The 26,624-nt window shown below is 43.0% G+C and overlaps 3 protein-coding genes across 6 annotated transcripts in view; 1 reads left to right on the top strand and 2 right to left on the bottom strand.

Moving 5' to 3' along the window:
• PTER (phosphotriesterase related) overlaps window positions 1-1,699 on the top strand; it is a 32,847-nt gene extending 31,148 nt beyond the window's left edge. Inside the window, 1 exon segment of the mRNA XM_029239181.1 lies at window positions 407-1,699. Within this exon segment, the coding sequence (XP_029095014.1) occupies window positions 407-617 (211 nt within the window). The 3' untranslated portion in view covers window positions 618-1,699.
• Window positions 1-26,624, bottom strand: part of RSU1 (Ras suppressor protein 1) — a 355,370-nt gene that overhangs the window by 85,146 nt on the left and 243,600 nt on the right. The window lies entirely within an intron of this gene.
• On the bottom strand, window positions 2,907-11,398 carry C1QL3 (complement C1q like 3). The gene is made up of 2 exons (XM_029239185.1): window positions 10,004-11,398; window positions 2,907-4,027 (listed from the first exon to the last, which is right to left on the bottom strand). The coding sequence occupies exons 1-2, from the start codon at window positions 10,589-10,591 to the stop codon at window positions 3,848-3,850; spliced, it is 768 nt and encodes a 255-aa protein (XP_029095018.1). The 5' UTR covers window positions 10,592-11,398; the 3' UTR covers window positions 2,907-3,847.

Genomic DNA, 26,624 nt, shown 5'->3' with positions numbered 1-26,624 from the left:
GAGAATGAAATCTGAAAAATGGGTCGACTAAGCGAGGCATTTTAGAATGGAGAGCTGGCTACAAATCCAGAATAAAGTTATTTAATAAAATGCTACAGTGGCCACTTATGCAAACTGGCACATCCTATTGGAAGCTGTCTCTAATGCAGGATTGCCAGGCATCGTCATAAATATCACAAGCTAGGGATTTCTGTGTGCAGGGAATAAGGATCATGTTCCTACTAGGATGCGGTAATATCTTTATCATCACCACACAATATTTATTAAGGGTCTCCCAGGACACGTGCCGCAAGGGAAGACGGTATCTTTATGACAACACGATAGCTTTATGAGTAAAAAGTTTAAAGCACCCTGAAAACTGTAAACGTGAGACCGATGCCATATAATGAGTTAACATTTTTCACAGGGTACGTCTTCTGGTGGATGAGGGCTATGAAGATCGAATTCTGATGGCACATGACATACATACGAAGCATCGGCTGACGAAATACGGAGGTCACGGCTATTCTCATATACTTACCAACATTGTTCCTAAAATGTTGTTTAGAGGTATAACTGAGGCTGCACTTGATAAGATACTGATAGAGAACCCCAAGCAATGGCTAACTTTCAAATAGGACGGTTGTTCTGAATTCATACCTTGAGTATAAAGCTTGCAGGGAACAGACAGGGATTTCAAACCCACTGTGAGATATTAATCAGAGCTACATTGGACTGACAGAGCATTTCCTTTTTAGGAGAATTAGAAGACTTCTGCCTTCTCAGAAACTGGCTATTACATCTGTACCTTTAGGGAGTTACTGAGCCTAATTAAGCCCTATTGTTTTTCCTTAACAAAATAAAGACAAAAGTACCCATATCCAAACAACGATTTACAGTCTACATCCCCTTAGTGGAGTTTTGCTTCCTTTTGTTTTGTTTCCTTAATCTATCACCAGCACTGCATGAGAAAATTTAAAGTGTTTCTAGTTAAATTACCCCTTTCTGGAGCAATCTAATGTTTCCTGTAATATGGATGATTCTACTAATTATCCTGCTGTCCTTTAATTAATGCTTAATGAATAATATGGCACTTCAAGATAGCTTCTGCAGCAAGGGAAGTTAAATTTTGAGACTTTTTTCTCAAAAGATACTGTAATATAATTACCAATTCACAATGGTAAAAATATTGTGGAAGGTTGATTATATGCTGTTCACCTATCTATATATACTGATAATAAATCAGTCTTGTTGCCTGTGGCTTTCTGGCATCCAGTTTTCCTATAAATTTTGTTGTGTTTTGAAAAATTTGTACAAGGGGACATGAACACATAACATAGTACTCAATTAGAAAAATTCAATCATAAAAGTCAAAATATATTACATAATATAGTTTAATGAATCATTACATTTATAGTAACAAAGGCCACAATTTAATTAATAATATAGAATGCAAAAAAAAAAAAAAGAGAAATGTTTGCCTTATATATATTCTCTTTATTTCCTTTACCTTTTATTTGTCTTTCCTTGGGCCTGAACAGAGAAAATAACGCTTACTTATCTGAAGAAAATGTCAGATCTATTAGAAGTGACAGTCTGATTCTAGAGCCAACTCTTTAAAAGACACCCAGCCCTGATGTTTTGTGTAAATAAAGCCTTTTTAAAACTCTCAGTTGACGTGTTCTGCTGTTTATAAGCTAATCTTTTGGTTGAATCCTTTACTATGATTTGTTACCTAAAAAAAAAATCTCCAAACCCTTACTGCTAATTCCTCTTTGATAAATACATATTGTTAAATGGAAATAAAATCCACTGCAATTCCTTTATGAGTTATCTTACATATTAGAAAGGCCAAATAGAATTAGTCATTATTCTTGATAAACGGGCTTACATGTTTTTAATCATATAAATCATGAGGGTTACTCAGACCAAGGCATTTAAACCAAGCAAACAGCACGTTCAGATGGGAACACCAGGCAAAACTCTTTTGGAAAGTTGAGGTTGGCTAAATAAAAGATATTTCTGTGGATCAACGATGGTCAAGCTTTCTGTGTATTAGAACAGAAAGTATCCAAGAGGAATGAGCCAAACAGAACAAACTAATTCCTTTAAATGAAAAAAATGCAAATGTCCTTCGCCAGTAAAACAGGCAGATTTTTCAATCTCCGTTTGTGAAATCTACTTCTCAAAGAGTCTTCAAAGGCACCTGAGAGCGGAACAGATTTTTCATTGTAATAGTGGAAGCTGTCTGATAGTTACGACGTATCAACACGCATTTTAAATCTTTTTCTTAGATTAAAGAGATGGCTTTTGGCAGTGTACTTTAACCAGAGAGGAAGGATTTGCACTACTCTCAAAATCTACTTTACTGTCAGCTTCGGTCCACCTGAGAAAAAAGAAAAACATTGCTCATTCAAATGCATATATTTCATAAACACTGCAAAGGAGAGCTACTTCATCTCCGCAGTCCTAACAGTAACAGTCGGCCACAGAACGCAGTGAAAGTATTGATTGGCATATGGTAATAAAGAAGCCACAGACCTAATTTACAGACACATGATTTCCGGGGCATTTTAACCTAATAAAATTTAATTTTCTGGATAACTCTTAGAAGTCATCTAAATTATTTTGCTACTTCATATATTTTTGTCTTCCAAAATATATTTCAATCCAAGATAAGTCAAATAACTTATACACGTTTGTGTGTGTGCCTACACGTACACTTCTTTAAATTAAATTTTTGGGGCTATACAGCCATTGTGCCTACGGTCTGAAGCCATATATATATTTCATCTAACATATATATATGTACACATACATATATATATGTAGCAGGTTATTTGTATAAAATATATACACTTTATTGTCGTATTGGTTATATGTGAAATTGTTCACGTTGAAATAACCTCAGGCCATGACTTGTAGTAACTATTTGAAGGCCTTACTTAGTGTCCCCTTGGTGACGCATGCACCAGCGCAAATTAAACCTATATGCGTTGGGTTACGAATAATCTTTTGTTCCAAAGAAGGCAAAAGCCTCAGTCTGATTTAACACCAAAGAATAAATTTCTCTGACTTTCCAAGTAAACCTAAATGCATTCTATTGACAAACTGGACACAGGGGGATTTTTCTAAATACCATACGTAATTACACATTTACACACTTAGAGGGTAATCCTATGATACAAGTTCAATCTCTACTTTTAAAGACTATCACCCGAAAAGAGAGGAAAGAAGATTCCTAAGAAAAAGAATGTGAAACATGATCACAGGCTTGGGAATTCCCTCAAATCCAGAAAATTCCAGGTTAAGGCTTAAAGTTGAATCATTCCCAGGTCTAGCTCTAAAGTTAACAGGAGTACAAGGCAGACAATTTCTTTGGGGACAAAGCAGCATTATGTCAATGAGACCTCCTCCTGCAGGGTAAAAATCATTCTTCCCCACACTATGAATGGACCCCGAGTATCATAATAAGCAGGTAAACTCACAAGAACCAAAGCTGACATATGGATAAAAGCAGCAAGATCACATTACACCAAAGTATCATATATATGGAAGAAATAATTCAGTGTCTTAGATTTTTCTATAAAAATTTGTGATCTATATAGGACTTCATTCACATCGACACGAACAATAGGAATATTTGCTTTGGCGGTAGTGGATCAACATTTGCTTATCTTGCTTTTAATATTTTTTTTTACATAATGTTTCTGAGTATACAGATGTGAGTCAGGTAGCATTTGAATTCCCCACATACACACAGCTGAGGCGCCCCGCATCCGGCATCCCCTGGGGTCCTCGATTCACTGACGTTAGCCATACGAATCCAGTGTCCAAACTCAGAGTAATAAGCTTAGTTTTTGCATGATCAGTCAGCATAGATAATAAATCCAGAAAATGTGCTGTATTTGTTGTTGTTTCCTCCGTGGGCTTTCCCACCATCTAATTTGATGTAGACTTCGTCTCCTGGCTCCAAATGAAGAACCACACTGTTGCTCGCATAGTCGTAATTCTGATCAGCGTCTTGGGCGATCGCGCTAGCACGCACCTGCGTGAGACAGACAAGAATTAGAATTTGTAAGAGAGAATTCTCAGGCTTTCTTTTTTTTAAAAACATCTTTATTGGAGTATAATTGCTTTACAATGGTGTGTTAGTTTCTGCTTTATAACAAAGTGAATCGGCTATACGTATACATATATCCCCATATCCCCTCCCTCTTGAGCCTTCCTCCCACCCTCCCCATCCCACCCCTCTAGGTGGTCACAAAGCTCAGGCTTTCTTTTCTTTCTTTCTTTTTTTTTTGTCATTCACACAGCATCAAAAGCAGACTGGCTGCCATGGCACTGAATTTAGCACAGCCAAGTCCACCTTGGCCTTGGGGCTTTATGAGGATATCTTTGTAACAGTTTCAACTATGTTACTGGAAAGGAGAAAATAGTGCTTTCCTGAAGGTGATTCTAACAGTCTTTGTTTTTCTTTTTACTATATGTGGTAAACAATGCACACCACTCTATTCTCTTCCTAAATCATGACTTTTTCTAATTCCTTGTGACTCTGTGCCCAATCACTTCTTGAAATGGCCACTTTTTTGCATTTTAATTAAAGCCAGGCAGCGATATCCTAACCAGCTGTTGGAGGACAGAAGTTCAATCCAAACTTCTGTTGGTCCCCATGATTATTAGAAAATTGAGATCCGCAGTATGTACAGACTCAAAGAAATCCCACTCCTGTAACTCTACTATACAGGAAGAAAAAAAGAAAAATCATTTTGATTTTGGGCTTTCGAAATCTAATTCAAGGAAAAGCCCCTGTACCCAAAGCTTAACTCAATGAAACACCTTTGGTTTAAAAGTCTTCAGAGTTCTTTTTTCTATTTGTGCCTTTTTATCACTTAATTGTGATGTGTGTACGTAAATAAGCTATTTAATTTCAACACATCTGAAAGTTATAGAAGGAACTACATTTCTATAATTTGAAGTCTCTAAAATTTCTAAATTCTTTTGAATGATCTCATTGAATACCCTTTTATATTGAGGTGATTCTAAATGTGTGGTTTGCTTTGAGGATGGAGGTTTGCTTCTAATCCACTCAGGTTGAGCCTGTGATCTCATTAGTGAGCTGACAGACATTTGCACACAGTCCAATTGCCCACCCATCATATCAAGTAATATGGACATTCTGTCACATCCTCAACTCCAATTAGGCTTCATATCCGTTTGGCTATATTTTGATTCTGACTTGGAAAAAATTTTTTTCAATAGGCAGACGTGTACTTGATTTATTTCAGTAAAACATCTACTTTGTGGCTTGTTTCTCTTCCACTGTAATGATATTTCTCCGAATAACACAGCAAGTGATTTAGTGGTTTTGTAAACCTGCACTACGTAATAATGCATGACTTGGGGTGCAATATGTGAGATTTTATCACTTGGCAAAATGAGAGAAATGAGACATCAAAATTTAAATGATTGGTTTTCAAATTAAATTTTCATGTGGTATGTTCTCACATTAATGCTGAAATGTTAAAAAAGGAGAAGACTCTTTGACACTGCTGAACTTGTAAAGTAATCTGAGTAGTATTTAAAAAATTTATTCCTGGGTATCATATAGCAAAAGGAGAAAAGGGCTTAAAAGGTTCAGAATGTCTTAACATTGTGCCGACACTAATAAAATGAAAGCAAAATATAATTATGCTCACAAGCACTGACTTAAATGTATACACCAACTTGGTGAGTTGATCCGTTTTGACCATTAAGTAATAATACAATTTAAGGTCATAATATTTCCTAGGAATTAATCACTAGTTTATAGGAGTTGGATGCTTTGATTCATTAATTTCATCTAGTCATTAGTTCCCAGGGAAAAAAAAATCTACAAGGAGAAAGAACCGTACTCTTAGGACCTGATTTTTTTTTTAATGTGTGAGAAAAATTAAAATATAAAATACTAATTAGCTATATTAGTAATATATTAATTAATTATCAATCTATGATATACTTCTCACCTATGATTAATAACCAGACACACATTTTTATTTAGTGCTTTAGGTATTTAGTATTAAGTTCTATGGGTATTACGCTTTAACACTGTTTTCTACATGAGGGCATTTGGGAACTGGGGTTCATTAAAATCACTTGATTTAGAGACAAGAGTCTTAAATAAATAAATAAATATATATATATATATAACATGCCATTTTTATTCCGTGGGATATAACCACAAGCCCACAAAATTGTTACCATCTTTATTCAGTAGTTGTTACCACAAAACCCTGCAAATGCATTATTATGATCCCACAGACTGGAAGGTTACCCTTATGGTTTTCACTTCCTTTGTTGGATAAAGCCAGTGTGATTGCTTTTTAATGAAAGTGATTCTCTAAGATTTGAACCATAAGACTCTCCCAATTAAATACCTGCCACAGTCCAGAGTACTTTGCGTGATTCTAGTATGCCTGCTCACCTGATCACACTCTAAAGGTATAATGGGACTTGACATTTCAAGCTGTAGTATCCAGCCCAGTAACTTCCAACAATTCTTCCTTTAAGCCATCAGACTATTGAGGAAAGTAATGCGTCCACCCTGGAGGCTATTTTCAGGTTCCTAAATGTACACAGATTTCAGCATTTTCTCTGACGATATGATGCATCCTTTCCTTAGCCCGATATACCCATTTCTACCTAAATGTACTCTAATACCTTTCCATCTCGTAAGTTAACTATTTAGATTCTGCTGATCTTTGGTGCACGTTTCACAGCCCCTAAAAAGATAATTCATTTGACATTTCATTAATCTTGCTAATAAATGAATAACAGCCCACAAACTGTCTTGTTTCCAATATATGTCATGTTCAACGGTGCCATAACTAATAAATTCTTAGAGTAAAAACTAGTCTTTAATTATTTTATAGTTCTAACCTTAAGCCAGTTTTAGTTTTTATTAGAGTGGCTTATTAGAGTGGTATTGCAGTGACTGGATTCAAATAGCAATATTTTTTATTCAGGTTTCCTGCTAAATGTACACAAACATTTAAAAAAATATTTCCAGTCTCTATGGAAAGCTATTTGAGTCCAACTTTTGCCTTTAATATGCACTGTCATGGGCTTTTTAGACAGGGTAAGATTAAATTTAGGTTGATGGTTTTCTGGGGAACATGAGAACTGTGGTCCTTTTAGTGCTGTGTTTGTGAGGATGCAATACGCTATCCTGCCTCAGCATTATCTTATTAGGGAGGGTTTATCATTAGAGACAATATTTATGGTAACATTTGCTAATTTAATTAATCGCTACTGATGCTCTCATAATTTCATTTTCATTGTACTTCTGTGGAATCATAAACAAAAGGTTAAGTGGCGCATCAGGTTAATTTACTGGCCTTTGATGTTTCCATCTGTGATCCTGCATTCAAACACAAAGCATAAATAAAATGGTTCTCATGTGGTTAGCGTCCAGAGGCATTCCTCTATCCTAGAGTGAACAGCATTTTCAGTTTAATTTTTGTGTGCTTCCCAAATCCACTTAATCCATAGAACATTACGCTGACATGGATCTCTGAGTTTCTGCTTTATGAAAGCAAATTAGGTCAGCTCAGAGGGGGGAACTGCCTGCCAACTAAGAAGTGATCAGACAAGAGCAAAACTGAAAATCAAGGAAAAACTCTTTCTTTAATATTAATTAGAAAAGGATTTTTAAAGATTTCTCATTTGCAACGCCTGCAGACCAGACTTTACAAAACAGTTCTATTCTAGATATAGAATTCCTTAACAGTAATATTGCAATAACCATTTTGCAAAACAGTCCGTGCTGAACTCGAAAATATATCGTTTTCTACTATATTTGTTTTTCTGAATAACTTGTTGCTCACCTTTTGTAGAAGTATCAGCTTAATAATGCCAATGCAAAGCATTAGACATTTTAAGGTCAGCTGTTGTGCCTTTTTTTTTTCTTCCCCCTCCATCCTCATAGAATGTACATGCTAGGATGATACAAAGAAGCATGCTACACTCCAAACAATGAAAAAGTTTTTAAAAAAACCAAAACGCACATAGAACACATATATGGAATGGTTTTCTTGGAATCTTGACCTGGGCCTCAGCATCAACATTTAAACTAATTTAAATGTACTGTTCCTTAGCTTTTCATGCAGTTGCAATTTCCAGATACTTAAAGAAGTGTGTTTTTATACACTGATAAAACTTGAATCTTATTCTATTTGAATTAATACCTCTGAAAACAATCTCTCCAGCCTGATAGTATCTGCCAGACCTAACCTTTGAGTCAGAAGACAGCCAATTTGTAAATAAACGGGTGCCTCATCCCTGCCTGCTGAGGGGCTGCTCACAAGTCCTTTTGTGAGGGTGACAGGACAGCTCTATTTTGGTACAATGCGTCACGGCCCTTTTAGCCATTTACCTATAACTATCCCACTGCTTGGTGAATAATTTTTACTTATCTTAATATTATTTTCGTGTATAAGAACTATAATAAACAACCCTGTCAGTGCCTCCTGGTGGCCATTTTTCCTCTTTTTGTTCTATGTGACCTTAGGGTCCCTTAAGCTACTTACTTCTGAATTCCTTTAGAAGTGAGGGGTGGTAGGTAGGGGGAGGGATAGGATATTTTGTCCTTCCTCTTATACGTTTAGGGTATTTGTCTTCCACTTTGGAAGAATTCTGACACTGTGAATTAGGACTTTGGAATAAATTCTGCTTTTAATGTTGCTAATAGAAACCTGGGTTACAGCTAGAAAGGTCTGAATTCGAGGGAGAAGTGACCTGAAGCCGGAGAGCCCTTGTAAAATCACAACTGGCCACGGCAGGGTAGCGGGGGCCACTCCCTGGACCACCCAATAAGCAAAGGTGAAGCCCGGGCTTTCAACCCAGACTGCAGGCTGCAAGGTCTCCCCCAGCGGCTGCTGACTCAGCGCCTGCACAGGGTCCGATTACACTTTGAGGTGATTACAAATATTATTTTCCTCCCCCGATGAAGAGATGGGACACACTTTGGTTTTGCAATGACCGCGAATTTCTCAAGCAAACGGGGAAGTGGCCCCAGCATAACACTGCAGACCAGTGGCCCTTGTGGCAGCGCCGGTCATCTCGGCTCAGGAGAGCAGGTCCTCTGGCCGAGGGCTGATCTGAGGCTATTTCACAGCCAAGGCCAAGGCCACTGCCGCCTGTGAGCAAAAGGCTGGGTTGGAAAGACCCTCACGCAGGCGCCCTGGGGCTCGCTGGCAGTGAGGCCCAGAGCCCCGGGGCTGGGCTCTTCCGCCCGGCCTCCCGACCACCTGCCCGTGCGCCCTCCGCCTCCAGCCAGTGGAGTTTGGGTTCTGTGTCTGCGAGCGTGCTTTACGGCACAAACCCAGAGTCTCAACTTTTCCTTTTGTTAGCAGCGCTCATTACATCTCCCCCTTCTTCAGCTGAAATCTAAAGCAGAGTTTTTGCATCTCGAATCTGACTATCTGTGTGTTTCCCGGGTCTGGGACGCCGCAGGGACCTTGCGACCGCCGGCCCCGTGGTTCTGCCTCGGCCTTGGACGCGCCCGGCTCGGACTCACTCCGCGCCCCTTCTTTCTCCCTTGGGCCCCGGTCTTTCTCCCCCGGGTTTGTCACCCTGGCACGCCCACTCCTGGCTCCCCCAGCCCTCCCATCCCCGCCAGGGCCTGACAGTGACCCCGCACGGCTGAGAACCCCGCAGCCGGGGGTCGCTCGCTGCTCCGGGACTCCCCGCGGTGCACAAACTGTCGCGGGGACCGAACCCCGGCTTCCACCCCTCGGGGGTCGCACGCACCAAGTGCAGGTCCCGGGCTCGGGAACCACAGTCTCCAGGCCGCCGGGCGCTCTTTGGCGTACGACCCCAGCCTTCCCGGGGTAGAACGGCGTTGCCCCTCGCTCTCGGCTCCCGGGAGCGGGGCTGCCGCGCCCTTCCTCCGCGGGCTCCCACCCCCGTGCCCGGGGTCTCCTCCCTCTCGCCTGCACCTTCCCGCGCTCCCTCCCCGCCCTCCCCGCCGCCTGCCCGCGCTCACCTGGTTGTTTTTGCAGAGATCGGCCCACATGCTGGTGCCATCCCCTCCGCGCATCAGGACGTGGTAGGTGAAGAAGTAGATGCCCGGGATGGAGCAGGTGAACTTGCCCGTGGTGGGATCGTAGTGGTTACCGAGGTTGGTGACCACGTCGTCGAACTTGAGCACCTCGTAGCCTTCGTGCTGCCGCTTGAGGCCGGCGTAGAAGGCGATCTTGGGCACCGTGCTGTAGGTGGCGGCGCTGATGGCCCCGGCCGCGTTCAGGCCGGGCGCCCCGGGAGGGCCCGGCAGGCCTTGGCGGCCGGGCTCGCCCTTCTCGCCCGGCGGGCCCGCGGGGCCCGGCGGCCCGGGCTCACCGGGGGGCCCCCGCGGGCCCGCCTTCCCGGGCCTGCCTGCCTCGCCTTTGGGGCCCTGGATGAAGGTGGGCAGGGACTGCATGAGGCCGCGGTCGGGCGTGGCGGCCGTGCTGGGCGCCTTGGTGCCCCCGTAAGGGTCGCAGACCATGCGGCAGGTGCCCAGCATCTCGTAGTGCGCCGACGTGCCGGCCGAGCTCACCAGCACCGGGATGAGAACGACCAGCAGAAGCACCATCACCACCCCCAGCGCCCCGGCGGCGATCAGGCGCCTCCTGCTGCCCACCAGCCGGCTCAGCGCGGGGCGATCCTCTTGTCTGCTTTTGGACAAAATTTTGAAGGTTGGGCGGGGACCTCCTCAGAGCCGAAAACAGCCCCCTGCGAACCCCGAGTCCCCTGGGCGGGCGCGCGCGCCGGCCGCTCCTCGCCTGCTCTCGCTCCCCCCCAGCCGAGGCTGCGGCTGGGGAGGGAGCTCGGACGCCCGGCGACTTGCGCGCAAGTCCCCGAGCAGGGGGTGGGGTGCGCGGGGCGCCCTCTCGCCGCCCGCGAGCCCCTTCGCACCTGTGGCTGCCGCCGGCGCCGGCGCGGCCCCCGGGAGGGCAGAGCCGCCGCAGCCCCTCGCGCTCGCCGGGGCCGCTAACACTTTTCCGCCGCCGCCCGCGATCGACTTTGCCGGTTTTGCCGACTGCGCCAGTTCGCACCAACTTTCCGTCTGAAGTTGCCTTTTTCTGCCTCCTCTTCTTTCGCTCGCTGGGATCGCCCTTCTCCTGCCTTTTTTGTTTTTGTTTTCTTCTTTTCCTCCTTGGCAACCACCAGAACTCTAATAGATGCGCATCCCCCAAACCCCGCGCCGGCCGCGCGAGCTCAGGCCAGGCGCCCCCCGGGGGCGCGGAGCGGCGGCGCTGGGCACCGGCGGCTCGGGGAGGCTCCGGGCTGGAGCGGAGGGGCTGGCGGGCAGCGGCGAGCGCCTCACCGCCGGGAGCGGAGCGAGAGAGAGACTGAACGCAGAATTCTGCCTGGGTACCACCTGCCAGGAGAAGAGGAGGCTGACAAACGCGCGCCGGAGCAATTTATAGGCACCCAAGGCGCAGAGGAAGGGGAGCCGCTTTGGCATCTCATTGCGGCATCTGCTCTTCTCATCCCACTCAAAGGGAGTTTGGCATTACTCTGACAATGTGGGATTTCTCCCCCCCTCGGCCTCTCTTCCCCCCGCCCAACCCTCTGCACATGGATGAACAGTGAGATTCTGAATACTCCCTTGCTGAGCCCAGCCGATGGCGGCGCTCTCGCTGGACAGATGGGGGTGGGGAGTGAGACAGACGTGCTGTAGCCTTCAGCACTCAAGAGTCATACCTAAGTCCCCTGTTTCCCCACTGCCTGCAGCCCCAGTTGGAGGGTGCGGTTGAAGGTTGAAAGGAGGATGGCTGGGTCGACAGTATTTCTCTAATGGCTCACCCACCATCAGCGTTTCAGGTGTTTTTTCAAAATGCCACTTTTAACATAAGGAGAGCCCTCTAGAATTTTCCAGATGGTAGATGTGATTTTTTTTTTTAACCTTATGGTTTTCCTCACCAGCCTTCCAAAATGAAATAAGATGTTTCCCAGAGAACACTAAGGTGTGTTGATGAGACAAAGGCCGTTTCTCAATGATTTTAAATGAACGTGCCCACCGCATCAAAGCGGGGGAGGGTTGCTTCTTTTTACTAACGCTGCAGATGGTGGGTGTATACATACGAACTCTTATTTACAGACTTACAATTCTAGCAGCCTTTCAGGAGATTCAGCCACTGACCTAAGCTGCATTTACTTAAAGGTGCCACAGGCATGAGAAATAAGCACTTGTCAAGATGCCTTCAAAAGTCTTCAGATAAAGCAAGCAGCTTTCACCAAAGTACTGAGCAAGATCTTTTCCTAAGGTATAGAAAGAGTCCTGTAAGTTTCGGAGCATATCTCCTGCATGTGTCTTGGGGGAGGGGGAACAGAAGCAAAGTATGAGAGAGGAGAGCTCCCATTTGCCGTGGCAAACAGGAGAAGGAACAGCCTGGATTTATGATATTAACGGAAAGCCCCTGGAGTAGCTGTGAGGCAAGGTATCCCACCAACAAATATATAAGACACACAAGAAGGGCTTTAAATAAACAAGTAGAATTGGTTCGTACATCATACTTTTGCATATTCAGGAGCAACAGATGTCAGTCAAATGTGGGTGACATTTGCCTGTCAATACGGGGATGATGGCTGGGAAGATGGTGACTTATTACACACCAGGGCGAGAATTGAAATGAGAAGCAGAAACAAATAAGACTACACAGTAAGCAAACAATAACATCCCCGGCGCCGATCAGGGGCCTGTGGTCTGGTCCGTGGGCTCCACAGCACGGATGGACGTCCCCTCCGCTCAGCCTTCGGCCTAGATCCCTTAACCCCATCCCACCAGTTCAGTTCTTTCTTTCCTCCTTCTCTGTTTCAGAACAAAATAAGGTCAAATGAGGAGGCAGAAGGAAACAAAGGTTCATTGATTCTCCTAAGAGAAATGTCAGCAGCTCGTCAGGTCTTTCCTGGGAGAATCACCACTGAGGCGTTGGGCTGTGAGGCACAGCCCAGCCCTGGTCTCCCCCGTCTCCATTCTCCCTCGCTCTGGATGCTGACACAGGCCCTGCTCCTGCTACTGGGACGCAGTCCTTCTCACTTCTCAAACCTTTAACTTTTATTCGAGGGGGGTGCTTTTATAAACATGTGTCTTTACCTTGGGCATGATGACGCGTATATTTCACACTATTTTTGCTCACACGAGCTGCATCATTTTCATGTGTTTAAGCAGCAAACACATAATAAGTTCTCTCCTGGCTACAACACCTGTTTTCCTAAAATCTCTTCCGGGTTGCTTCTCAAAGTCACCTTTCTTTAGGGGGGTACAAAATGGTAACACATGGTGTCAGCAGTGGAGGGTAATATATTAATGAAACAGGCTCTTCCCTGATACACCAAATGATCAAACGTCATAAGACTTCTCTATTGCTAAGGAGAGTTGAGTGGGGATAAAAGGAAAGGTTTTTGAAAGGTAGAATTGTATAAATAAATTCTCATCAAAACCCTCAAGATTCATGGACGAATCCTCAGCCCATAGAGGAACCCATCAAGGCTGAAATAGTTGAGTTAGAACGGACCCTGGAAAGCAAGTCTCTGCCTGCTCGCTTGGCAGATGGTGAGACTGAGACCCATAAGCCTCGAGTAGAATCAGGGTCATCCCATGCGCTTGCTGGTACACCTTCCTCTACACCACAGTATCAGTACACCGCAGCCCAGCCCAGCCCAAGACCTGTGGTACTGTTCCTAGTAATTCAGGCTTTCCTCCTCCTACTTTCTCTAATGCCAAAGCAGAGCTTGATTTTTCCAAGCGAGGGCTCTAACATCTCAAAGTTCTGCTGAGATTTGGACTTGGTGCTCAATCGTCATCCTTCACGGTGAGGACACCATCCCCCATGTCACATGGCTGACCCCAGTCTTTCCATCGAGTGTACACACCTCGACAGTGCATGGACATTTGGCTTTTTAGTGAAGGAAGTTTAAATGATCCTTCTCCTTCCTTTCCTCTAGAAATGTCCCACCAAGTATTTGTACTCTGGGAGAAACATCCTTTGTTCCCTCAAGATTTTCAGGGATGCCTGGGTTGTAGATGAACTCATGGCTGGTTCCTGCCACTTTTCACTGCTTGAATTTCCCAGAAGGTTCTTTGGAAAGTTACTCACGCTTCAGCCCTTATTCTGACAGTTTGAATAAACCATCTGATATGGCATATTACTCATCATCTTTATATGTATATAATAATAGAAAATGTGTCAATTAAAAAAATATTTGGTTCTTTTCAGTCCTCGTCAGAGGACCAGGTTTTCTCTCACAGTCGATATTAGCTTTGCAAGCAGGCCCTGGATTCTAATTTTCACAGGACTTCCCAATCATTTCTCAAGAAAACACCAGGCTCCATCTTCCCATTCCTTCTGCCCCTGGGCCTTTGGGACCATTAAATAATAAAGTCAAATACAGAAACCCAGGGGTTTCCCTGGGTTTCCCGCAGTGGTTAAGAATCCGCCTGCCAACGCAGGGGACACAGGTTGGAGCCCTGGTCCGGGAAGATCCCACATGCCGCGGAGCAGCTAAGCCCGTGCGCCACAACTACTGAGCCTGTGCTCTAGAGCCCGCGAGACACAACTACTGAGCCCGCGTGCTGCAATTACCGAAGCCCGTGCGCCTACAGCCCGTGCTCCACAACAAGAGAAGCCACCGCAATGAGAAGCCTGCGCACCACAACGAAGAGTAGCCCCCGCTCACTGCAACTAGAGAAAGCCCGCGCGCAGCAACGAAGACCCAACACAGCCAAAAATAAATAAATAAAAATAAATAAATTTAATTTAAAAAAACAACAGAAACGCATGATCTGGGTTGGGTGATGCCCCTGTGATTTTCACCTTTCCCACATCATTTCTGTCTCTTGCGCAGAACTGAGCAGATCCTGAACACATGACTTCCACAAGGACGTGCGTGGCCACCCATTAATCTTTATTGAGCACCTACTGGCAGCCCTACACCGGGCTCTTCCAAGGCAAACAAATATTTAGTCATGAGAATGATTTCCAAATCCAGCAGCACTTCAACAGAAATAGTATTTCTTATAACAGGAAAAAAAATAATGAATTCACAGACCCAAGGGCTAGCTAAAGAAAGAGACATTAAGAATGTAAAAACAAAACAAAACAAAATGGGGGCCGGATCAGCTACTGATCTTTAATTTCTGGGTCTCAAAATTGTATTTGAGGACACACACTCGTTTGACTGAAGAATTGGAGGTTTCCAGCCATACAGGGTCTGCTTGGAGTTATGTAGGGAAGCTTTGGAATCAGAGGAGTCTTAACTTGAATCTTAGCTTCCTGATTTAGTAGCTGGGGAAGTTACCTGTAAACTTCCTGAGGCTTAATTTCCTTTTCTGTGAAATACCTAAATCAGGATGGTTGCGAGGACTGAGCTAATGCATATAATTACAATGATACTCAATGCCCAAGAAAAGCCCAGTAAATGTCAGCTTTCATCTTAATATACTGTAGGTCTACTGAGTAGTGTGTGTATGTCTATGAACTTGATGGTAGAACACAAGGCTCTCAAGGAAGTTAAAGCAAAGAGTCAGACTTCAAACAAATGACATCCAATGGGCAATAAGTATTACAGACTTAGACAAAACGAGAAAGCACACGGAAGTTCTCCAGGAGAGCAGCCATCTGTGTTATAAAACAAAGCAAGACACAACTCAAAATAAAGATCACTTTACCCTTCTCCAAAGGAAGAAAACGTTTCATAGCCAGGTCATTTGAATTCACGGCAGTCTGCTAGACCAAGGTTTTAGACTTAGAACCTAGTAGGGAAGCATTAGAACGTGCTTTTCGTCCTCTGGAAAGTTCTCCAAATCCCAAGTGGCAAGTGTATTTAAAAATCACTGAGGCAGTTATTCAGGACCGGAGCCTCTGGAGGATGACTCTCAACAAAGCAAACATACCCGAGAGGGCGGCTTTGTACAGGCAGCCAGAAGAGCGATCACACTGCTGGGGACCCAAGTCATAAACATACTCAGGAGAGAATTCTCAACACAAAACTCTCCACTGAAGATGGTGAGCTGAACAGCTAGCTTGGCAGATCTACTGTCAGAAAATGGGAGGTAACCAGCACATGACGTAAGACTCCGTTACAATATATGGCTTCAACTTGGTCTCCAGTTCTTGCTATATCATTCCATAGAAGGATGAGATATCTAGCATGGGTATGATATTTTCGACTTGCCATGGATCAAATATTATGGTCCCTATGACTCTACTTAATGTAGAATTGAAATGTTACAAAGAATGAGATCTAAGAGATCAGCAAGTCCTCCTAAGCTATGCTCAGGACAACTCAGTCATACAAGGTAGATGAATGAACTCAAGAAACGAATAGCACTTATTTACAAAACAGAAACAGACTTACAGATACTGAAAACAAACTTACGGTTACCAAAGGGGAAGCGTGGAGGGGGGAAGAGATAAATTAGGAGCTTGGGATAAACATTCACACACTATTATATATAAGATAGATAACCAACAAGGACCCACTGTAGAGCACAGGGAATTCTACACAGTATTCTGTGATAGCCTATATGAGAAAAGAATCTGAAACAGAATGAATATATGTATACGTATAACTGAATCACTTTGCTGTACACCTGAAACTAACACAACATTGTAAATCAACTAGACTCCGGTAAAATTTTTTTTTTTTTTCCAGTAAAATTTTTAAGAAAAGAAACTAAAAGTGGCTGCCGTTAGACTGCGGGGAACTTTCCAGCAGAAGATACATCCTAGGGACACAGCTCAGAAGCTGTGCACCAGACAGATGAACTGGTCAGGCAGCGATAAGAATTGAGGCAGTCTTGCTGTTTTGTTTTAAAAAATCTAAAGCATCATGCATTCTGAGAGGAGAGGTTACAGCGAGCTTCGGATGGAACCAGACCCTGCTGAGAGCAGCCAGTATTCCAGAAACCAGCTCTAAGAGTAATTAGGCTGCAGGGGGCGTGATCATCAAGTGAGGGTGCGCTTGGGCCCACTCCCCACTGCTACTCCTCCCAGGGCAACTGACCTTCAAATATGAACAATGTGTCCTATGAAGAAATACTGTGTCCCTTGGGTATCTGTATGTGAACAGACATATCAGCTTTTCCTTAATGCAGGCAATCTCTTGGGAATAGTTTTAAACGGTGTAAAAATAGAATTTCAAACCGTAAGCCTAAAAATAAATTGTGAAGGTAGTTTAGATTTGTAATAAGCTGGAAGGAAGAAAAACCAAAATTAACCTATCGGAGGTAGCTGCATGTTCAATAGAAGTAGGTGAATATGCCAATATTTCCCATTGAAAGAACCTGTAATGATTCATAATGCAATTAATTACTTTATCTTTAGCTCTGGAAAGTGGAAAAAGTCAGCAAAAGTCGATCCTACGTAGACCAGGGTTTTGTGATTTTCTTTTTCCTGTAACCACAAAGGCTCTCTGGTTTCACTCAGGCCCTTCTGACACACACCAGCAGGCAGGAAGATTCTGAGTGTGATGTCAATCATTCTGGGTGTGTTAGCCGTTTATTGCCCACTGCTGCCTTGTTGGGACCATTCCAGAAAGCCAGCAACTTCACAGAGGTGGGAACACAGACAAGATTGTTCATTTTACTACCAATGGCTGCTTTTGTGAATTTCTGGTAAATTTTCATGGCGGAAAATTTAAAATTATTGGCTGAATTAGAGGGATTAACTGAAAATGTCTATTATCCAATAGATGCCATTACGTATTTATATTTCTATGTATATAAAATCGCAATTATATACATATTAAATATGGCACATTTATTATATTATCGTAATACAGGTACATATATATACATAATACATATATGTATATATATATATGATTTATATATCAATATATTTGTGTGTATGTATATATATATATATGATTTTTTTACATTTACTCTTTTTTTTTTGCGGTACGTGGGCCCCTCACTGCTGTGGCCTCTCCCGTTGCGGAGCACAGGCTCCGGATGCGCAGGCTCAGCGGCCACGGCTCACGGGCCCAGCCGCTCTGTGGCATGTGGGATCTTCCCGGACCGGGGCACGAACCCGTGTCCCCTGCATCGGCAGGTGGACTCTCAATCACTGCGCCACCAGGGAAGCCCTACATTTACTCTTAAGGAATTGTTTTCCTGGGTGGGCAGAACGTCTTCATGGTCAGATAATGAGAGCTAGCTATGGACCACCCATGGTGGTTTCTCTTTGTTGAAAGCCCCAGAACATGACCTTGACACCCCGGGACACATGAGCATTTGTCCTTGTATTACACAGACCACTGGTTGGACCTCTTTACCCATTTCCCTCAGGGTTGAAGGAGGCATCCACATGGTCCCTTTTTACAAAGGCCTTGGGCAGAAAAGAGAAGAAGAAAAAAGTAGGAGCTAATTAGAAGGAATTTTAGGACAAGTGTGGTCTTTCAGAGAAAATCATGCATTGAGTCTAAGCTACATAATTAACTTTTTCCTCAGAAATTCAGAGCAAGCTCAGAAGGGGCTAATCTAATGTTTTATCTGGTGTTTGATGGCACTAGTTAGAATGAAGTCTCTGGATAAGCCGCTTCTATTATCTTCTCATTAATGTGTTCCATTTAATTCAATTTAATCTAATTGAAAACAGGCCAGAAGAGAGCCGGACTTGGCTGTCCCCTTCCTATGCCTCCAGCCTCTCCCACCTGCAAACTGTTTCACGCACAGCATCTGTAGGCACCTTCCTTCGGCACCTGCTGCGGACCCCACTGCAGAGCCACCTCTGTCCTCCCGATGGCTCCACCACCCACCTCCCCTCCTGCCACGGCATCATTCTCCCAAGCTCCATGAGTTTCCTTCTTCTTGCAGCACTGATCTCATTCTGCTTTGCCAAAGGCCCGTGTCCTTTCTCCTGTGACTGCGAGAAAGTCCAGGTCTTTCATCTTCGGCCTCCCACCCCTCCCCTCCCCCTACCCACATGCACCACAGACACGTTTACTAGGGGCTAAATACATGTTTGTTGATGTGAATTGCTGAACTGGGAATCAGCAGCAGGGTTTGCAAAAGAACTTTTTAAGACTGAGGAAATCTGGATGTACCGAACACGCCTGGACTGGAAATGAGACATTTCCAAGGACTGAACATTCTTTAAACTGCCCAAAATGTTAGATTAAGAACCAGATTAGTATCCATTATTAAAAAAAAAAGAAACGACAGAACTGAGAAATAATCTGTACAAGAATTGGGATTCGAAACTCATTAGGGCCTCAGATGTCAGACCTAATATGTGTTTTCTCTGCAGGAAGTGATAATGGTGGACTCGCTGATACTTAGCACCAGTCCCAATAGTTTAAAAACACTATTAGGTTTGTTTAACCATCGTATTTTCAAAACACTTTATAACATGTGTATGGTGGGAGCAAAATTTCTCCTGTGATTACCGAAGGGGAACATGCATTCCCCAGGGATTTCTGTCTGCGAGCATGGCCATATGAATCACCTACGCTAAATCCTCCAGTGTATCTTTTTTTCTTGCGGTACGCGGGCCTCTCACTGCTGCGGCCTCTCCCGTTGCGGAGCACAGGCTCCGGACGCGCAGGCTCAGCGGCCATGGCTCACGGGCCCAGCCGCTCCGCGGCATGTGGGATCCTCCCGGACCGGGGCAAGAACCCGCGTCCCCTGCATCGGCAGGCGGACTCTCAACCACTGCGCCACCAGGGAAGCCCCTCCAGTGTATGTTTTATGGGGTTCATCCCCTCCTTTCTTTAAGATGTGTTGAAACATTTTCTGCCTATACCCTGTTTGCTGTCAACAAATAGAGACATACAAAAGAACAAAATAATGCCATTTGCAGCAAGCTGGATGGACCTAGAGATGGTCAATCTGAATGAAGGAAGTCAGACAGAGACAAATCATATGATATCGCTTATATGCGGCATCTAAAAAAATGGTACAAATGAACTTATCTACAAAACAAAAATAGGCTCAACGGACGTAGAAAACAAACTTACAGTTACGGGGGGGGGGCGGGGAAAGCAGGGGGAATAAATTGGGAGATTGGCATTGACATATACACACTACTATATATAAAATAGATAGGTAATAAGGACCCACTGTATAGCACAGTACTCAATACTCTGTAATGGCCTATCCATAGGGAAAAGAATCTAAAAACGAGTGGATATGTGTATATGTGTAACTGATTCACTTTGCTGTAAGCAGAAACTAACACACAATGTAAGTCAACTACAATACAATAAAATTTTTTTAAAAAGAGACAATATATTTCTTCTAAAATACAGATGATCATATCAATTCTTTTAAACTTCAACTGTTTCCAAAGAAGTATTTGAAGTTTCTGACAAGGAAAAAAAAAAGACATATAAAACAGTTCCTTTACAATAAAAATACGAGAACTAGAGCTATGTGATTGAAAGAGGGTCTAGGCAAGGGAGAAAAAAATTGCAGCAGAAGTATTACATCCAGGACAGTAGACGCTCTATAGAAAATCAAATACTTCTGTGTTCCCCAAGAGCCAAGGCAAAAAGGGAAACACCATGAGTTACCTTTAGCTCATGATTTGTTAAAAGAAACATCAGTCTTTCAGGAGAAAGAGAATGTTTCCTCTCACAGAATTCTAAGAAGAGTTCATCAAGAAGGGGGTATGAGCTAATATTATAGATAACAGTCAAGGTGGTTGAAGAACTATTCCCCAAAGAGGAACTAAAGTAGCCCAAATCTTATTCAGCTTACTAGAACATCTTGAAATTCATTCAAAGAAAGCTGACATGTTGAATAAGAGGCAAATACTGCTCCCAGAAAACACATAATTAGCAAGAACAGAATGAATGGGAGAAAGAGCAGAGAGTGGAGTTTCAACCAAAAGAGGTGACGACTTATTTTCAAATAAAAATCAAAAGTGCAGTAAACGTTATCCCTGGAGTGACAACTCAGCGAAAACAAACGCAAATAAATTCGACATTTCTGTTTCCTTTTAGTGTGTAATTTGAAAAGATCAGTCAAATGTGATTAGCTACAGAAAAAAAAAAAAGTTAAACCATTTGGCAGATTTGTTCCCAAGTCATGACTACAATATTTTGACCTGTGAATTATGACAGATATAAAAGTGTTACTCGTATTATAAAAACAACTTTGAGCAGATAGGAATTTAACGGAATCACACGTAAATCTCCAATTCTGTAAACAGAAAACGCCCGCATATACTATTTGATAATGATATTCATAAACACCAGGAACTACCCATATAAAAAATTAACAGCTGTATGCACTTGTGAACTGCAAACACTGATCTACTTGCTGCAGATGAAAAAATCACTTTTCTCCCTTCACATTCAACGGGTCATTTATAAGTAAGCATATTTATTTCAATCCCAACACCTCCTTAATTTAGCCTAGAGTAAGTCACTGTATGTTTACTCACAATCTCTAAAATATGGACAAGTGTACGCAAGGTAAAAGCATCCCAGTACTCCTGAGACAGCCAATGAATTTTCTGACGATTTTCGAGCATGCAGTATAGTGTGAATTTTAATGATTTTCAGCTCCTCTTAGATCCACACACAAATATAGAAATATGTATCGGGCAATGCAAATGAACTTGAAATGGGTTCAGTGGATGGTAAAGCCAGCCCTGTGCTGAGTGCTTTAATACCCGGGGTTCAGAAACCACTCAGAAGGCAACATTCTCCCATCAGCAAAAGATAAAAGGCAAAAGGCAAACTGCTCTTACAAAGCAATAAACACTATGTAATACAAAGGGGGAGAGTAAATACTCTTCCACAACACAAAAGGGAATGGAGCCAGGGAGATAAAAATGACAGAATAAATACAGGTGGTTTAAACTAGTAAAGGAGAATCTGAACAAGAGAGAAAAATCACTTGCTGGCTTTCTTTCTTGGAGGGCTTTACCAACCAAGCTTTCTTCAGATAACTCAAGTTTCAAATATGGCAGCACGGTTAAGTTCCGCGTTTACCTTCCGTCGTGGTCATGGAAAGCTTTGAAGCAATGTGAGCATTTCCAAAGAACTGGGAACCCTTGGGAAAAGACAATTACGGTATTTATCAGTGCAACTGGAAATAAGGAATTAGAGAGGAGTCAGGAACGGTGGCGATTCGCCATACAGGTGTCTGTTATCTCCTTTACCAAGTCAAAATCCGTTGATGCGCTTAGCACTCTGCCCTCGTGATAAACTGTGGTCCCTCGCATTCATCAGGGACTCGACAGCTGGGAGTGGGCAACTCCAGATTAAAATCTCCCCTGTTTTGTTGGCCAGGAGACTCACTTTTGCTGTCATCAACTCCATATACTCCTCCCTTTGTTTACTGATTATTAACTTTGGACTCATTAGTGATTTAATTTTTCAACTACAAATGCAATTACTGTAATGATTCATTCGTGTAACGTTTTTTAATTTCAAGTAGGAGAGAATTCAATCTCAACTGAGTTCTTCAAAATGAAGGGGCCTCTTTATGGTAGGAAGCATATTTTAAAGGGGTTTGAAATCTTTGTGTGGAGTTTAGCTTCAATGATAGAGCTCAGCGTTGCAGGATGGTTGGGGGATATATATACGATGACTTAAATAAAACATACAGGATTCAAGTCGGAAAACTCTTTTGGAGTAAACTATTCATGAAAATGGAAAATTACAGGATTTTTCTCACTCACATAAAATGTTGGGCTTTGGCAAGATGTCATTACAGCTGATCTTGGCAATGTGAGCTAGTGAAAGTAGATGAGATGGTTGCTTTGGAAGGGAGAGCCTTTGCTTTGAAGGCTGTTTGTTTTGTATGATTTTTCATACTGGTGAAGCCAAAAAAGGATAAAAGTATTTCTTCAGGTTGGTGAAGTAAGAGACCGAGAATCCAGTGAAACCTGCCTCCTTTCAGTTCTCTCACATTACCCAGTTTTGTACAGACGAGTTTGTACTAAGGGACTAGATGTATTTTTAACAAAATATATCCTATTCCCTTTTATATCTCCCATAGCATCCACACCAGCACCTGGGTACCAAGTGAGTCTCCGATAACTGTTTGTCAAAACAGGTAAAGAGAACCATCTTATTTGCTGGTTGTGACTTACTGAAAGATCAAAGCATATACAAGGCTTACTATGCGATGGAAGGTTCTGAATCAACAACTAAAGAGATACCTTTATCCAGAGGACTGGACCCTGATTGGGGTGGTGGTCCCACTCACACTGACTCCTTGTTCCCTGAGATCAAGGGGAAGAAACCAGGGTGGACATCATGTGACCATTTTTTTCCTTAAGGAGCCATCTCTTTACCACCCATGTTTGGCTGAGTAGAACCTTGTCTCAAAATTGGCCACTGAAATGCTTCCCTTTCCTGATTTTTGAGACGTGGAATAGAAAGACATGGAAATTGACAGCACCACTGAAGAAAGGCCCACAAAGGCCTCTTGCAAAACTTGTTAGAGCTGCCCTTGGTTCTTTTGTCTGTCCTACTAATCCTGTGGGATATTTTATATCTTCCAAGAAGGCCCACCACCACCTTCCTATCCCTCTACTCTTCTTTTTTTTTTTTTTTTTTAACTTATTCTACCTCAAGTGGGATTATTTTGCTCACAATGGAGAGAGTCATAACAAACGCAACCTGGTTGGGGCTTTAAGGGAGGGTTAAGCTCTCTTCTGTACCAGCACTGCTCCAATAGAGCTAACTGTGATGCTAGGAATGTTTGATCTACGTGCTGTCACGTGTGGCCACTGAGAAATGTGGCTAGTGCAACAGAAAAACTGAATTTTTAAATTTCATTGAATTTTAATTAAGTTGAAATAACCACAGGTGACTAGTGCCTATGGATTGGATGGGTCGGTGTGATGAGAATGTTAGGAATCCTTTTTCTCTATTTAAGGACAGAACAAGTGAAATGGATTTCATTGAAGCAATGAGGCTACACGTGGGCTGTGAGCCAAACCTGAGAAAAAGATGATCCAAGAAGGTCCCTGGAACTCTCAGGCATACTCAGAAGTGGCCACCAGAATAGAATGGTGGATCAGCTTGCTGGGCTACTGTAACCAAGCACCACAGACTGGGTGGCTTAAACAACAGACATTCATTGTCTCCCAGTTCTGGAGGCTGGAAGTCCAAGACCGAGGTGTCAGCAGGGTTGGTTTTTTCTCAGGCCTCTCTCCTTGGCTCGTAGACAGCCGTCTTCTCCCTGTGTCTTCACGTGGTCTTCCCTCTGTGTGTGACTATGCCCTAATCTCCTTTATAGGATACCAGTCACACTGGATTAGGGCCCACCCATATGGTCTTATGTTATTTAGCCCTTTAAAGGCTCTATCTCCAAATACGGTCATATTCTGAGATACTAGGGATTAGGGCTTGGACATATGGATTTTGTGGGGGACGCAATTCAGTCCATAACTAATGGTCTAGTGCGGATATGCCTAAAAGACAAAGGAACGTTGAGAATTCCAATTGTTAGCACAGCCGGGGAACTGCCGTCCCTTGAGACTGGAGACCTATTCAGCATTTCCAATCCAAGCGTGGCTGCATTTTCTTCATTTTAATTGCAGCAACAGATGAACTACAGACATGGGCATAGCTTGACTCTAGGTTACCATTTCCAGGGAGTTTAATGAGTACGACTTCTTTCAAGTAACTATGAGATTTGAATGTCAATTCTGTCTCAGTGGATTCTTCTTTAGAAACCATCTCTAATTTTGATTTTTTCTTCCCCCAACTGCTATCAAAAGCAGGTCTTGATGATCACATACCAGGACCCTCATCATAGCTTCCTGCACGATCTCCTGGCCTTCAGCTTGCCCGGTTCTTGTGCACTGTATGTACCGAGCTTAGATTTTTCTTCCCAAGAGACACCATTCATTGTTCCTCCCATTTCTTGGAACCTTCAAAGGACTCTCTCTCAGCTTAGCTGTCTCAAGATAAATCCTAAATTCCTAACTTCATGCTAAGTGCATGCTTATGACTTTAATTCCTATTGCTACCAAACCAAACACCTCTTGTGAATCCCCGCAGATCAATTTCCTCAACTTTCCCCTCACATATCTCACACACATTTCCAAGCCCAAGTCCTTGCTTACATTACTTCATCTGGAATATCTCCAAAGGCCCCAGGTCTCAAGAGACTTATCATTCATTAAAAGAAAACTTGTCAGACAGAGAAAGACAAACATGACATGACATCGCTTACATGCGGAATCTAAAAAAATGGTACAAATGAACTTATTTACAAAACAGAAATAGAGTCACAGATGTAGAAGACAAACTTATGGTTACAGGGGGTGGAAGGCGAAGGGGGAGGGATAAATTGGGAGATTAGGATTCACATATACACACTTCTATATACAAGACAGATAACCAACAAGGACCTACTGTATAGCACAGGGAACTCTACTCGGTACTCTGTAATGACCTATACGGGAAAAGAATTGAAAAAAGAGTCGATATATGTATATGTATAACTAATTCACTTTACTGTATACCTGAAACTAACACAACATTGTAAATCAACTATATTCCAATACAATTTTTTTACAAAAAGAGAGAAAACTTGTATTCAAATTTTACTTCCTTAGAAATGTTTTCCCTGACCATTCTGTCTACAATGATGTTCCATCCACTGGCATTCTATCATGCTCCTTTGTTTTTCATTACTGGCTGAATTATGTCCCCCCTCAAAAATTCCTATGTTGAAGTCTTAACCCTCAGTACCTCCAGATGTGGCTGTATTTGGACACTGGGTCTTTACAGATGTGCTAAAGTTAAAATGAGGTCATTAATGTGGGCCCTAATCCAATGTGACAGGTGCCCTTATAGGAGGAAATCAGGACACAGACACACACAGAGGAAAGACTAAGTGAAGACAGAGGGAGAAGACGGCCATTAACAAGCCAAGGGGAGAAGGCCTGAAACAAATTCTCCCCTCATGCCTCTCAGAAGAAACCACCCCTGCAGACACCTTGATTGCAGACTTCCAGACTCCAGAGCTGTCAGAAAATTTGTTTCTGTTGTTGAAGCCACCCAGTCCGTAATACTTTGTAATGGCGGCACTAACAATACAGGTGTATACATTACTACCTACTCTTTTGGATCTGTTTCCCTCTACTAGAAAGCCAAGTTCATAAGGGCAGAAACTTAAATTTTGTTCACTGCTGTACCTTCATTATCTAGAGCCTAGGGCCTGGCATATAGTAGGTGTTCACATAAATGAAGTCTGGAACTCCATTCTATATGCCCAGCTACACCATCTCTGCCTAATTCTGGGGAAGTCCATTGGCTGGCAGATAACAACTATACCTCCCCAAAACCTAGCCTTTATTGGTAATAAAGGTAGTATTTCAGTCTCTGTTTTCTTTATATTATTTCGCAGTTGGTTTTGAACTTGGGCAGGGAGGAGGGGGTTTAGTACCCTCACTCCCTAACATTCTGTAGCATCTTACAAGTGCAAGTACTCAATGAATATTTTACCCCTACACATGTTTAGTCCTCTTTACATGTTTCCTGACAACTTCCGTACATGTATATTTTGATTCCCGGCTAGATTCCCAGCTTCTAGAGGGCAGGGATTGTTCTCAGTACCTGCAAGTCTGCCCTCTTATAGTAGCAGCTCAATAAATCTTCAATGACTGAATGACCAATATACATGTGCTGTGGAACCCTGGGGG

This window comes from Monodon monoceros, unplaced genomic scaffold, assembly GCF_005190385.1.
Source record: "Monodon monoceros isolate NGI ecotype Baffin Bay Population unplaced genomic scaffold, NGI_Narwhal_1 Super_Scaffold_21, whole genome shotgun sequence".
NCBI classification, from domain to species: Eukaryota; Metazoa; Chordata; class Mammalia; order Artiodactyla; family Monodontidae; genus Monodon; species Monodon monoceros.
This window is presented reverse-complemented; position numbering and strand designations above follow the sequence as displayed.

What these genes read in the sequence shown, in the direction of transcription:
- C1QL3 (XM_029239185.1), bottom strand. Translation starts at nt 10,591, where the DNA reads ATGGTGCTTCTGCTGGTCGTTCTCATCCCGGTGCTGGTGAGCTCGGCC. An exon ending in ATCTCTGCAAAAACAACCAG is followed by an intron (nt 4,028 to 10,003) that starts GTGAGCGCGGGC and finishes TGTCTCACGCAG; the next exon opens with GTGCGTGCTAGCGCGATCGC.